The 15,119-nt window shown below is 52.3% G+C and overlaps 1 protein-coding gene across 1 annotated transcript; it reads left to right on the forward strand.

Moving 5' to 3' along the window:
- The first annotated feature begins 2,635 nt into the window (after positions 1-2,635).
- Positions 2,636-14,546, forward strand: Mrgprd (MAS related GPR family member D). The gene is made up of 2 exons (XM_047519014.1): positions 2,636-2,947; positions 13,585-14,546. Exons 1-2 carry the CDS (start codon positions 2,728-2,730, stop codon positions 14,544-14,546), a joined length of 1,182 nt encoding a protein of 393 aa, XP_047374970.1. The 5' UTR covers positions 2,636-2,727.
- Positions 14,547-15,119: the final 573 nt, after the last annotated feature.

The following is a 15,119-nucleotide window of genomic DNA, read 5'->3' on the forward strand; positions in this document are numbered from 1 at the left end:
AGAGAGGTGGGTCCAGTCTCTCACTGTTGGGGAAGAAGCCCAGGCTCAGGTCAAAGTGCCCCTCGACCTGTGAGTGACCAGCAAACATTGCTGGAACCTTCCAGAATCAGAGCCCCCAGTGCACCAATGCAAAACAGGCCACTCTAAGCCAGCAGGGCAAAGTCCATGGAATTAACACTCACGGAAAGCCCTGCTTCCATGAGTCAGACCTCCAACACGAAGTTTCCTGGCAATCCAAGAGAAGGCTCACCTACGCAGGAGAATTAAAAAAAAAAGTCTCATTAATTCAGTCAAAGCGTCATTGACATGCAATAGGATGTAACCATTTAATATATGATACACACGAGTCTCTGATCGGAGGATCTGTGCCCCTGGCATCAGCAAACCAACACACAGGAGGTGTTCATCCCCCGAGAACATGTCCACCCCACCCCAGAGCTTCCCGTCGCCAGCGGGCAGTCAGTCCAGCGCCTGTCTGGCCTCACCCAAGGCAGCATTCACCTCTGCTTCACGCTGCTCCCGCTTAGCATCCCGGGCAGAGGTGTGCCCCCTATCAGCCAGGAGTCCTGGTGGCAAGAGCCCCGGATTAATCAAGATGGGGAGAGGGAAGGTGGGAGTGGGCATGTGTGTTGAAGGGAATTTATTGACTCACATACCAGAGAAAGGTAATAAGCATATACTTAAAAAAAAAAAAAAAGAAAAGAAAAACTCCCACTTGGAAGAGGAAAGAACAAAAACAGCACCCAGTGGTTCTTGGCGGTAGCATGTTCTATGCTGGACAGGACACCGTAAGCACCAGTAGGTCAAGGAAGTCCTTGGTCCACCAACCAGCAGGTAGCCTGAATCCAAGATGGCCCCTGGTGGTCACGCCCTTTTGAATTCACGTCCCTCCCTGGATACACAGGTGACCTGCTTCTCATCAGTAGGATACAGCAAGGTGATTGAGCACAGTCTCTCCCCTACTAGCATTAGTGCAGCCAGCTGCTGTGTGGGGAGCTGCCATATTGGAAAGGCCCTCATGGCAAGAAGTGGGAGCAGCCTCTGCCACCAGCCAGGCAAGGTACTGAGGCCCTCAGTCCAGCAACCCACAGGGTTGTACCGTCCACGACCACAGGAGCTTTGAAGCAGCTCCCTCCCTAGGGGAGCCCTCAGACACACCAGCAGGGACCACTTGGTGGTACATGTTCAAAGGCCAGGAGACAGCCCCAGGAGGAGCCCTGGTTGGCAGGTTTGGAGCATCGGACAATGTAGACTTCTTGACCTCTTTGTAACTCTTGGCCTTCTTGCTTTGGGTCAGTTTCATGAGTTAGTAACAAAATCCACAACCCCTCTTTGATTGATGATCCTTGAATCTAAACCTCAGCCTTAAGTACACCTAATCAAGATCTTGAAGTCAGCTATCCCTCTTGGCTCAGCTGAAACAGCCACCTTGAGACCTCGGAGCTATGAACATCAACAGTTGTGGGAGCGGGAAAGCAGAGCTGAGCCACCTCCTGACGCACATGGCCCACCACAGAAAGTGGGGCCAGTGTCATCCCTCAGGACCCAGCAGGTGCACATCGCAATGCAGGTATTTGCAAATGGGTGGCTCTTCTTTCTAAATAGTTCAGGTATGGATGGATCCAGGTGTCCAAGAACCCAGAGGATTCTGTCAAACTACCAGCCATTGACCAAGACGCGCGAGGATCTCTGTACAAGGCACTGTTCTGGGCACAAACGGTACAAGAGTCCCACAACCCCTGCCTGGGGAATGCTGCAGCCTCCTGAGCCTCCTGTCTCTGTCTCTGGGTCCAAGATCTCCTGTTCTCAGGCTGCGTCCGCCTCCTGGAGGCAAGGTGGGCACAGGATAAAGCTCCTGAGCAAGCCCTGGCCATCACTGTAGGGTCAACTCCCCGGGCTGTCCAAGCAGACCAGGGCCCCAAGGCACCTCTGTTACCAGGTTCCACACCTGGCCTCCCAGCCCTTCCTCCACTCACATCTGTGTCTAAGCCGCCTCCCACACCGAGTTCCCCTTCCTGGGCGGGCCAGCCGGCCAGACAACACAGCAATGGCTCCCGGCCCTCCCAGGGCCTCCACCTTCGCTGCTCCACACACACCTTGCAGGCCGGATGGCTCAGGTGAGGCACCCGCCTCCATCCGCCCTGAGGAGCCTCATTACATCAGGATTCTTCTCTCACCTGGTGGGAGGTGCACCGCCTCCCTCCCATGCAATCTCTGGTTCTCAGTGGAGTCAGGAGGCCAGAGAGGGATATGAGCTTCCAGTGAGGACTCTGGGGCTCAGGAGTCCCCCATCTCACTGGTGGCAGAACTCAAGAGTGGGAAGAAGACTCTGGACTCTGGGTCCCAGGCTCTTTCTTCCCCACCTCTCAGCAAGCAGAGCCTGGGCGAGTCCATTAGCCAGAACGTCTCTGCACGCGGCAGTCGGATGAACCTAATGGCCTTTCCCAGCCCACAAGAGCCCCCATTCCCACTCCACAGCCCCCGGCTCCCGAGGTGGGGCCTGCTAATGCCCTGAGGTCTTCAGATGGCCAGGAAGGGGTAGTCTCCCACTGCTCCCTGCAGGCCCCCAGCCTCACCGCCACGTCCCCCGGGCAGGGAGCAGGCCCATTAGCCCTCAGCACGTCCCAGCCCAGCTCTGCTGCAGCCACGTGGGAGGCAGGGGCGGGGCGGCAGTTCCTGCATCTATAACAGCTCCCCGTCCCCCCGCACTCAGGGTGGCCAGCCTCGATGTGCTGGGGTCCTGGGGACAGGGCTCCTGAGGCGAGGGCAGCGAAGACAGCCAGGAGCAGGCCTGGCCGATGGGGCAGACACGGAGGGCTCAGGCCTGAGCAGAGAGTGACAGCAGGTCTGCTCGGGACCTGGGCCGCGGAGAGCTCCGGGGCCTCCAGGGACCAGAGCCAGGAGGCTGACGCCCTTCCTCAAGGACCAGCGCCACGTCCAGGGGCAGGTGAGAGGCAGGCTTCTTACAATCTGGGTGAAGTAGGACAGCATGGTGGTTAGGGATGGTGTCTCGCCACCCACTAGACCCAGGGCAAGCAGGCTCGGCTGGGTGTCCTGGGAAGGTGTCTCAGCCTCTCTGAGCCCTCATCTCCTAAGGAAAGCAAGGCCAATAAACCCACCTCACAAGGCCCTAAAGTCACGTGAGCACATGACACTGACCCTGGTGCCTGTTGCCTTGGAGGTGATGGCAGAGCAGGGACAAGGTGACAAGGAGAGCAGAGTCCAAGGAGAAGAACCCCAATCATGTGTCTCCAGAACAGAGGCCGGGAGATTCGGGGTCCCCAGGGGCGAGTCAGCAGATCTCCTTCTTTCACACTTGCATGGCTTAGAGTGAGTGGATTGGCATCTGTGCGGTTTATAACGGTGGAGCGTCCGAGGCGAGATGGACGACATGGCGATCGTCCTGGTGTGAAGAACACCGCTGAGTCTGTAGCAGAAGGGACAGGCGTTTAGGGGCAGGAACAGAAAGGGCAGCCCAGGGGACCCTGTGCAGCCAGACCGGCATGAGGGCAGAGCGTATGTGTTAATTTATTTTTCATTAGAGGAGAGTTTGAACTTCAGTGCCTTCTCCAACAGAGAGAGAGAGAGAGGAGGGAGGGAGGGAGAGAGAGAGAGGGAGGGAGGGAGGGAGGGAGAGAGAGGGAGGGAGGGGGGGAGGGAGAGAGAGAGAGGGAGGGGGAGAGACATGGAAACGGAGGGGGGGGAGGGGGAGGGGGAGGAGAGGGAGAGGGGGAGAGACATGGAGAGGGAGGGGAGGGGGAGGGGAGGGGGAGGGGAGGGAAAGGGGGAGGGAGAGAGAAAGAGTGCAATTGAGATCGCAGTGAATCTTAAAATTGGGCTCATTTCTTCATCGAAAGTGGAAGAAATAGAAAATCCTTTTAAAATCAGAAATATGTTGAACTCAGCGACAGGGAATGGAAAGAGTCCACAAACACCCCAAAGGGCCAAACCCCAGAAGAAAGCAAGGACCCGCCCAGGTAGGAAGCCCGCGCCCGAGCCCACAGGTGCACTTCCAGGCCTGAACGGAGGTGGCCTCCTTCCCTGCCGCCCCCGGCAGCTCGCTGGCTGTTTGTGGCTGAGGGCAACTGACGTCTGTGAGGACGCCTCCCAGCTCCCGTGGGGACAGAGAGCAAGCCTCAACCCAGCTCACGGAGCCCCAAGGGCAGCCCAGGGGAACCGTGTGACCCCAAGACTCCTCGGACACTCAGCAAGTGAGTCGAGTGCTCACCCTGAGCTGGGCAAGGCCCCGGGCTGGACCCGACCCCCAGCTCCTCCAAGAGGGCGCTGGGAGTGGCCACCCGGCCACAGGAGCTCCTGCCACCCTGAGGCAGCAGGGCCGGCACAGGCCTGGCTGCAACTCCTCTCCTGTCCCTGTCCAAAGTCCCCACAGGCAGCCACGTGGCCACGGCACTTGGCTCTCCTCAGAGCACCCCCTTCTCTTGAGATCCCTACTCCAAGCGCATCTGCAAAGAGCCATTTCCCAGTAAGTGCCCGTGAGCAGGCCCTGGAGCAGGGCCGTAGCTTCCGGGGCCATGGTTGACCCCTGCAGACGCTGCCTGGGTGCCAGGCAGTTCACGGGCTCCCTCCATGCCGTCGAGTCTATTGCACATTTATGCCTTGCAGGCGTGGTGCCAGGGACCGTGGACAGACAGCCACAGCCGGACCCTCGCTGGCCTGCATGTGCACTGCCGAACTGAAGCCTGTCGGTGGGGACCAGGGAGGGAGGTTTGGAGTGACAGGGCAGAACAGCGCTAGGCTCCTGGCTTGGGGGGCGGGGTGCACAAACACTTATTGAGCGCCACAGCGTGCCAGACCCTGAGGCAAGGACAGCTGAGATGCCCACCTGCACCTGGGCCAGACCCGCTCCTGCCTCACAGCCTGCTGCCTGCAGCACCCGGGTGCTTCCCAGCTTGCGGCCAGTTTCTCTGTGTTTCTCCATAAGTCCATGGTTCTTATTAGAAAAGATTCACAGTGTCGGCTTCAGTTAGGATGAGGGCTGCTCTCTCTCTGGAGCCCCCCAAAGCTCCCTTCCTCCAGCCCCAGGTTCCAACCTCCCATCCCCTTCCCTGAACAGGAGGGTGCTGGGAAGAGCAGGTATCCTCCATTCGTGCGCCCGACCGCACCACTGGGCTCCCGGCAGGACCCTGGCTCTGCTGGGTGCGGGTCCCTTCACCTCTCCTGCCTGTCCTCTTCACCTGTCCCTCCAGACCTCACTCTCCTGTCCCCAGCCCACTCACACCAGCAGCCACCACTTTCCCTCGGCCCCACGTTGGTGCACAGAGCATCCAGGGCTCTCTGCAGGTGAGGGCTGGCCCCCCAAAGCGCCCACCCAGCCCCTGCTTGCTCAGTCCTTCAGAGCCACGTAGGAAAGCCCTGGTCAGCCTGCCAGCCTCCAGCAGTCTCTGGAGCAGCCTGTGCGCTTTGCTCCTGGAGTGTCCCCCGCAGACACCGCCAGCAGGGGGCCGAGAGCAGGTCTCTTCCCAGCACCTCAGCCCTGCCTGGAACAGCACCTGGGCACACGTGTGTTTCCCAGAGGAGCTTCCTAGTGACACTTAGGGAGAAGCCCATGTGCCCCAGGCCTCTGACCCTCACCAGGCATCTCTATCCTGTCCAGGCACCCCGAGCAGGGGTGGGAGGAGACGGGGATGGATGCTCCTCCCACGGCCCCCACCCCGGCAGAGGGCTTCCAGCGTACCTCTTAATCTGGCACCTGAAGGGACGTGCATTCACCAAGCCCTGCCTCTGGCCCAGGGACCCCACGTATGTGCAGATGACCAAGAGGTAGCCACGGGGCTCCACAGACCAGACTGGGGTTCCCGCAAGCTGGAGGGGGCGGGCGCCCGAGGCCCTGTGGGAGGAGCCCGAGGCCCTGTGGGAGGAGCCCGCTCCACTCACCAGACCAGCACCGCCCCTCCTGACTGCTATCCCTCTCCGCAGAGCTCCCGGGAGCACTGGCCAGGGCCATACCCCGCTGGTTACGCCCCGGGGAGGCAGGGAAGTGTGTCAGCTCTGTGTCCCCCTAGAGGTGTGTTCGTGAGGACGGGGTTTTCGCCACCCCGGTCTTGCCAAATGTGTGCTGAGGGTGCAAGGTACTCATGTGCGGCTGTGTGTGCACCGTGCGCGTGCGCGCGTGTGTGTGTGTGCCGCATACACGTGTGTACACATGTTGTGGGGGCTACATACGTGTATATATGTGCACATACACTGTGCCATACTCATAAGCTGCCACTATGTTATATACACTGTGCTGTGAATTATATCTACTACATCTTATGTACTAAAAAACGGCTATTATGTATGTGTGTGTGTGATCCACAGACTTAGGTCTCTAATGAATGTGTCCACGTGTGCCTGGCTTATTGTTTAGATTGTGTTGAATGCCAAGCAGCGGCGTGGCATTGCTGCGAGGGGCACCCTGGCGGTGGGCACTGTGCATTGGTAACCGTATCCGCTGTGGCTACAAAGAAGTGCCGGAGGAACCCTTCCGCCCCGCCCACTCCAAGGAGCACGGCTGAGCATGGAAGGCAGGGAGGGACGACTCAGGCTCCGCAGGCCCCAGCTGACACCCATGGCCCAGGAGCCTCAGCTGCGGCTCCAGGGGCTTGGGGCAGGGCCCGGAGGGTTCGCGGGTAGGAGGTGGTCCGGGAGAGGCAGAGTGGGCGGCAAGCTGGAGCGGCCGCGGCCTCAGCTCTGCACACTTGCCGGGCGCAGAATCTGAATTGGCAACCGCTGGCCCGACACCAAGTCTCCCAGCCAAGAGACGAATCCATCAAAAACCTGCTCCTGGACCCGCGGACCCTTTCAATTCTCAACAGAGGCTGATGCCAAGAGCACGCATGCCCGCGTGGGGCTCCACCGGAAAGGCCTGCTACCCGGGAGGAGATGCCCAGCGCCCGCAAAGCACAAGGGACCCTGTGAAAACTTGATATCAGCTTCAATGGACTTCACGCTTTTAAAAAATATGAAGGACACCTCTGCATAAAAGGCAGAAAGCACCACTACCACATGGGGATCTCGAGTTTGTCCACATGCAACAGGTCTTCAAGGGGGACAAAGAGAAAATGACCCAACGGCAATCATTATGGACCAAGGTTTACAGCAGAGGAAAGATTAGGATAAAAATACTTCAAACAACACAACTGCGAAAGCTTAATCAAATACGCACATAAAGAAAACAAAAATCCACCACCTACTAGGCTACAAAGTAAGTCTCAACAAATATTTTTAAATGACATTATCTACCTCAGTGCAGTAATGTTAGACACCAACAGAGATAGCCAAAATCATGCTTTTAAAAATATATTTCTGTATGTGAATCTATAATGTATGTAAATTTACATTGAAATTTTAAATATTTAAAATAGTTTTACATTTGAAAATATCTACCTATGAAGAACCATAAAAACACTGCATATCTAAACTCATGAAACATCTGTGGAAATAGTTGGTGGTATGTTTGTAGCTCTAAATACCAGTTATGAAAAGACAGTTTGGGCTCAGTAGTGCATGCCTGTAATCCCAGCAACTCAGGAGGCTAAGGTAGGAGGATTGCAAGTTCGAGGCTAGACTAAGCAACTTAGCAAGGTCCTGAGCAACTGAGAAAGACCCAGTCTCAAAATAAAAATAAAAAGGGCTGGGGATGTGGCTCCATGGTTAAGTGACTCTGGGTTCAATCCCTGGAACCAAAAAAAAAGTCTTAAAATCTGAGTTAATTAACTAAGCATTCAATCCAAGGAAAAGAACCACAAGGAAAGCAAAAAATATGGTAGAAATAAAATACAAACTGAGGAAATGGGAAGTGGAAAAAAAAAAAAAAAAACATAGACACACCAGCCCCTGACAAAAGTGTATCTGGCAAACCAAGAAAAAAAAGGAGAAGAAAGTGGAGGATGGGGAGGGACAGAGCTCAGCTGAGTCACGTTGAAAAGTGCCAATCAGGAAACCAAGAAAAGAATTAAAGGAAAAGACGTGTGCACTGACGCCGACAGTTAAGTCTGAATAGACCTAAAACACTGAAGACGCTGGATCTGTAGTGCTGCTTCAAAGCCACACACGTCCTCTCCACTCACAGAAAAATGCCCAGCCAGATGGCTTTACCTTCTGTCGCGCTGTCAAAGAAAGATAATCCTTACACGACACAAATCGTTCTAGAGGGTGGAATCACAGGGTGATCTCTCTGGCTCGTTTATGAAAACAATATAACCTTACAACATTGAAATTAAAACAGCCAGGGATAGCACCAGAAGGGCAAGCTGGGGGCCCGTCTCACTGATGGACAGGGCTGAAATGACTCCAAATAAAATCAGAGTGAACTAGAAAAGAGAATCCAGGAAACTATAGTGGTTTATCCTGGAAATAAAAGGGTGAATAAATGTCAGAAAAAACTCTCAACATGTATTCATTGCATAAACAGACCAGGACGGTGACCTCTGAGAGGGTCACAAATGTGAGAGGCAAGTCCTCCAATGACCCTGGCTTTCTGCCTGGAAGTGCTTTCTGGACAGGAGCACAGGATGTGGGAGAAGCCAGGTAGAGCATGAGTTGAAGATTCAGAAACCATACTTTGGGTAGCTTGAAGGGCTGGAATTTGTGAGTATCAGAGGGGAAGGGGATGGGCTATCCAGAGGAAGAGCTCCAAAATTCTGCATAGGAACCCCCCCTTGAGTCTTTGGCTGAAAACTAAACTGTGTTCAGGACAAAGTGACATGAAACTGGACCAAAACCAACTATGAATTAGCTGTCAGCTGAACAATTCCCAGAGCCCACACAGGGCCAGGAGAGCTTCAAGTTCTGATAAACCAGAGCAGAGCGACTTCACCCAATGTCTGAGGCACTCAGGAAGAAGCCCAGAAAAGCCACCTGACTAGCCACTTTAACCAGCTCTAACAAAGCTAAACAGGTCTCAAAAAGATCACATTCACCTTCAGCAAATTAAATACCCACTAGAAGAAAGCCCGCCCCTTTTTCATAAAGACAAAAAAATTTAGAAACATTTAATGATGTCAAACAATGTCCAGAATCTAGTCGAGTATCACTAGACATGTGATAAGCAGGAAAAGGGGACCAGAACCAAGAGCAACATTAGGAAATTTAAAGAGACCAGGAAATGGCAGAGATGACGAGATTAGCAGGTAAGGCGTTTTAAAGAGTTATAAAAAACACCCAGAAGTTTAAAGGAAAGTATGAACACAATAAAGAGAGAAACAAGATATAGTTAAGAACCAAATGCAACTTTTATACCTGAAAATATAGTATGTGGAATAAGTAGATAAAAAATTATAAACCCTCAGATCCCTGGCAAGCTTGGCAAACACTACGAACACAAAGGAAACCACGCCAAAGGCATAGCATATCTCCATGCCAAACTGGTGATAAAGAGAAGACCTTAAAAACAGCCAGAGAAAAGAAAATGAAAGATGAGAATGACTGGGCGATCCTTTGCAGAAGTTATGCAAGACAAAGACCATGGACTAACATCTTCGGAGTCCTGGAAGTGGTGGTGGGTGGCGATTAACCTAGAATTCTTTATCTAGAGGAAAGACCCATCAAAATCAGGGTGATGCCAGGCAGGGGAGCACGCCCGCAATTCTCGAAACTTGGGAGGCTGAGGTAGGAGGATTGTGAGTTTGAGGCCAGCCTAGGTATATTAGCAAAACCTGTCTCCAAATAAAAAATAAAGGCCAGGAGATGGCACACACACCTGTAATCCCAGCAAATCAGGAGACTGAGGCAGGAGGATCACAAGTTCAAAGCCAGACTCAGCAACTTAGTGAAGCCATAAACAACTTAATATGACCTTGTCTCAAAAAAAAAAAAAAAAATTAAAAGTGCCAGGAATGGCAGAATGAATCAAATAACATTACCCTATGTAAATTTATAATTACACAAATGGTATGCCTTTATGCCATGTACAGGCAGAGAAACAACATGTATCCCATTTGTTTACAATAAAAAAAAAAAAAAATCCAAAAAAAAAATCAAAAAAAAAAAAAAAAAAGTGCCAGGGATGCGGCTAAGTGGCTAAGTGGCCCTGAGTTCAATCCTCTGGACCAAAAAATAAAATTAAAATTAAATTATATAAAAAACGAAAAAGGCTTGGGGAGCTCAGTGGTAGAATACCTCTGGGTTCAGCCCTCAGGACTGTAAACAGACAGGAAAAAAGAAAAGAGAAGTGGAGGGGAGGTGACACACCACATTCAAAAATTAATTCAAACTGGATCAATGACTTAAAAATAAAAGCTAAAATCATACAATTATTAGAAGGAAACATGATCTTCATGACCTTGGATTTGGCAATGGGTTCTTAGGTGTGGCACCAAAAGAAAAAAGATACAAATCAGACTTCATCAAAAGTAAGAGTCTTTTGCACCTCAAAGGATGCCAGCAAGAGAGCAGAAGGTCAACCTACTGCATGGGAGAAAAATATTTGCATCATATCTCATAAGGGTTTAGTACACAATTTACAGAGAACTCTAACAACTCGATGACAAAACAACCTGATCTTAAAAACAGAAAAAAGTTTCCGATCAGATATTTTTCCAAAGATATACACATGGCCAATAAGTACATGAAAGGAATTTTAACATCATTAATTAATTTATTAGAAAAATGCAAACCAAAACCACCATGACCATGCCACTTTCCATAGACACCCACTGGGAAAGCTACAATCAAAAAATGATAATGACAATAACAGTAAGAAAATCGGAGCCTTCATATATCGCTGGTGTCCAGTTTACCCATGGGGCTGAGTGGCAGTAAGAACTCCCAGGGTGCTGAGTGAATGAGCTAGTGAGTTAATGGTTGAGTGCATGGACTGACAGGACCCACCCAATGCCCATGTCATCAGCAAGCCTCTTGGACCTTCAAACTCTGCCCCAGGTCAGCTGCTCTGACACCAGCATCAGTGTCCGCGCTGGTCTCTCAGTCTCTACTCTTGAACTTCGAAACCCATTCTCCATCCAGCATCAGCGTCCTCACTGGTCTCTCAGTCTCTACTCTTGAACTTCGAAACCCATTCTCCATCCAGCAAACTCTGTTAAATCATTTGTTGTCAAGATCACACTTCCTGACGGGTCTGGTGGTGCACGCCTGTGAGCCCAGCTATTCAGAAGGCTGAGGCAGAGGATCACAAGTTCAAGGCCAGCTCTGGCAACTCAGTGAGACCCTATCTCAGAATAAAAGACCTGTGGGTGTAATAATGTCTCAAAATAGAAGGACGGGGGTGTAACCCAGTGATAGAGCACCCCTGGACTACAAAAAATTACAGTTCTCATGCCAGATATGGATTGATGTAGGGAGGATGTCAAAAAGCAATAAGTATTTCTAATCCTATTCTACACATCAGAAGTCCAATAAAAACTATAAATAAAAAACTCATTATGTATAACTATAACTATAAAATGATTTAGTATCAGCAAAAACACTCAAACAATATCTAGAAATTAACACATTAAAATGTGTAAAACTTTTGTGAAGAAAATTCCAAAGTTATTTTTAGTTGTACTTAAGATTGTAAGAAAAGATCCAAGACCAGAGAGACGGTTCCTGCCATGGACACAATGACTTAGTATTATAAAGGTGATGAATCTCCTTTGTTGTCATCTGTAGATACTATGAACTTCCACTGAAAACTTAGACTTTTGGGGGAAAATTTTTTGAAATTTGCTCTGGAATGTATAAGGAAAAATTAAGATTTACAAATGGCTCCTTCAATTCTGAAAAAGAAAGGCAAAGAAGGGAGATTCATACCAGAAAATAAAATGACCTATCACAAAGCCATATTAAGAAGAAATGTGGAACAGACAGGCAAACCTATGCTATAGAACAGGAGAGAGAAGCAGTACCATGTATAAAAGGGAACTTCGTCAGCTTTAGAAAAATGATAGACTCTCTGGGAGAGAGCGTTAACAAACCTGGTCCATAACGTGGAGGAAAACCCAAGTGGTCTCCTATTTTATCCCTCAGGAAAAAATAGATTCCAGTTGGATCCAAGTCAAAGTCAGAAAGGGAAATACTCTAAAAATATTAAAAGAAAATATAAGAGAGTATCTTTTTCACCCAGGGATATGAAATAACTTAGGATCCAAAAGGTGTAACATTCAAGGGTGGAAAAATGTACCTAAGAAGAAGTATCTCTCTCCACCAATTTCACTACAGGTAAAGATGTACATTTTAAATTATTTATTAATATCTCTATTTATATAGTTATATTTTTTGGCGAGCCAACCAGGAGAAAGCCACCATAGTAAAGAGAGTTCTCAGACAAAAACACCTACGATGTCTAAATGCAGGAAGGGATGAACAAGGAGAAATCCAAATGATAAACAACTGCTGCAAATCAGGAAGGAAAGGAAAGGAAACCCAGTTGGAAAAGAAGAGGTGGCTGATATGAACAGGCATTTCAAAGAAGGTGAACCCAAAGGCTGTCAAATGTATGGACTGATGTAACCGGAGGAGTACAAGTTAGAGCACAGAGATAACCCTTCATAACCCTTAGACTGGAAAATAGAGAGATGTGCGTAAACCCAGTGTGGGTGAGGACGAGGGAAGTGGGCCTTCCTGCCCTGCTGGTGACAGTGGAGCATTGAGCAGCCATTCAGAAGGGAACCACCAACATAAGTGAATTAAATGCTCGACCCTAGGACCCAGCAATCCCACTCTGGAACATACTTACCTCAGGAAAATTCTGAGCCTTGTCCAACAGGAGACCCATGAGGATGCTCAACACAGTGTTCTTATGATAACGGGAATTTAGAAGCAATCTGAAGATGCACGGTAAGTAAAATGGGGTCAGTGTACATCATGAAATGTTGCCTTGAAGGCACAGCCACCTGGATATATCCTAAAAACATTATTGAATGGGAAAAAAAAAGCATAAATTCTGAGTCACGACATTTATGTAGATTTAAAAACACTGATGGGCAACCACCCTATTTTGAAGGATATGTAAATGTCCTAGGCTCTGTGTTAAGCAGATAGAGCAGACATGGGTCAGGAGGGAAGCTGGGGTAGAGATGAAGAGGAAGATAAGTAAACAGGCCATGGTAAATGGAATGAGGGCCACAGTGCACCTCAGATCAATGGGTGAAACCAATCCTACTCTTTGCCCCTGAGATCTAAATTTCAAAAAATTAATATGCAGGATTCAAAGATTACAGGAGAAAAAAATGACACCTCAAGAGAGATACAAGAAGCAGGTGAGGGGTTGGGGAGATAGCTCAGTCGGTAGAGTGCTTGCCTTGCAAGCACAAGGCCCTGGGTTCGATCCCCAGCACCCCCCCCCAAAAAAAAAAAAAGAAGCAGGTGATAAAAGCCAACCCCCCTTGATGGTCTGAAAAATAATCGAACTCAGAATAGAAAGGACCTTAACCTGAGCAGGGCCTGTAGTGCAACCTGGTGTCCATTAGGGCGGAGCTGAGGGCTGATTCAGGCTGAGCGGGAGCCCGGGTGGGGGTCACGGGCAGCTGCCCAGAGAGCCTGGGATGAGAGCTCAGAATCAGAAATTCTGGGGGCAGGAGCTCCTGGACATCCCCATGGTCCAGGCCACCCAGGATTTCACACGGGTGCACGTTCCTCCTCCAGGGATGAACCAGACTCCGAACAGCAGCTGGAACGCAGAGCCGGGGCTCAGCGGCTCCAGGGGCCGCGCACTGCGGGAGGTCTACCTGGCTGCGAGTGCCCTGGCCATGTTCGCCTGCGTGTGCGGGGCGGCAGGCAACAGCGTCGTGGTCTGGCTGCTGAGCGCCGGCCCGCGCAGGACCCCCTTCTGCGTCTACATGCTCAACCTGGCGGCGGCCGACCTCCTCTTCCTCCTCTGCATGGCCTCCGAGCTGAGCCTGGAGACCCCCGCCCTGGCCGACAGGTTCGCCGAGGCCTACGAGGCAGTGAGCCGCGTCAAGTACTTCGCCTACACCACCAGCCTGAGCCTGCTCACGGCCATCAGCACCCAGCGCTGCCTGGCCGTCCTCTTCCCCGTCTGGTACAAGAGCCGCCGCCCGCGGCACCTGTCCACGGCCGTGAGCGCCCTGCTCTGGGCGCTGTTCCTGCTCATGAACCTGCTGGCCTCCGCCTTCTGCAGCAAATTCTGGCAGCACAGTAAAAGCCAGTGCTTCACGATTGACGTGGTCTTGAGCACCCTCATCATGGGGGTCTTCACGCCCGTGATGACCGTGTCCGGACTCACCCTCTACATCCGGGTGCGCAGGAGCGCGCTGCTGCGGCGCCGGAAGCCCCGGCGGCTGCTGCTGGTCATCCTGGCCTCGGTCCTCGTGTTCCTGGTCTGCTCCCTGCCCCTCGGCCTCTACTGGTTCGTCCTGTATTGGCTGCCGCTGCCGCCTGAGGCCGAGCTCCTGTGCATCTGCCTGGCGCGCCTCTCCTCCGCCGTAGGCAGCAGCGCCAACCCCGTCATCTACTTCCTGGTGGGCAGCCAGAGGACCCGGAGGCTGGCCGAGCCCCTGCAGGCCGTGCTGGGCCGGGCGCTGCAAGAGGAGCCAGAGCTGGAGGGGAGGGAGACGCCGTCCACCGGGACCAACTCGGGGCTCTGAGTGGCCACCTCTCCTCCCGCCCAGGCCCGCGTGTGGCCCTCTGTGCGGCCCTCCGTGCCTGCTGCCCAGGACCGCACTTGGGCTTCCTGGCCCAGAGCTGTTCCAATCCCTTCCTTGCAAACCCGGCTGGCCTGCCGCAGGGGACCCCAAAAGCTCCGCAGCTCATGCCAAAGCCCCCCACCCGGGCCACACGGCTGGATCCCAGCTGGGGAGGAGGGACTGCCTCCTGCACAGCCCACCGCAGGCTGTGCACCAGTCCTGTTTCAAGCTGTCAGGGAGGCGTCTCTGCAGGCGGGGAACAGGCACCTCGGGGGTGTCCATCTCTCTGGCTGCACTCTCCCTAAGCCGGCATCTTTGTCTACCTGCTGGGCAGTGCCTTGTGTGCCGTGCAGCCCGCCGGTCCTCGGGCGCACGCTGGGGGCATCCCAGCCCGTCTGCAGCCAACAGCCCTGCCATCGCTGACCCCTCTCACCAGAGGGGGCCACGGGACGACCTCGTCCCCTACTGGACCCCTGACCTGAGCTGGGGACTGCTTTTCCCCACCACCCCTGGCCCCACAGCGGGCCTGTCTGC

This window comes from Sciurus carolinensis, chromosome 11, assembly GCF_902686445.1.
Source record: "Sciurus carolinensis chromosome 11, mSciCar1.2, whole genome shotgun sequence".
In the NCBI taxonomy this organism is placed as follows: domain Eukaryota; kingdom Metazoa; phylum Chordata; class Mammalia; order Rodentia; family Sciuridae; genus Sciurus; species Sciurus carolinensis.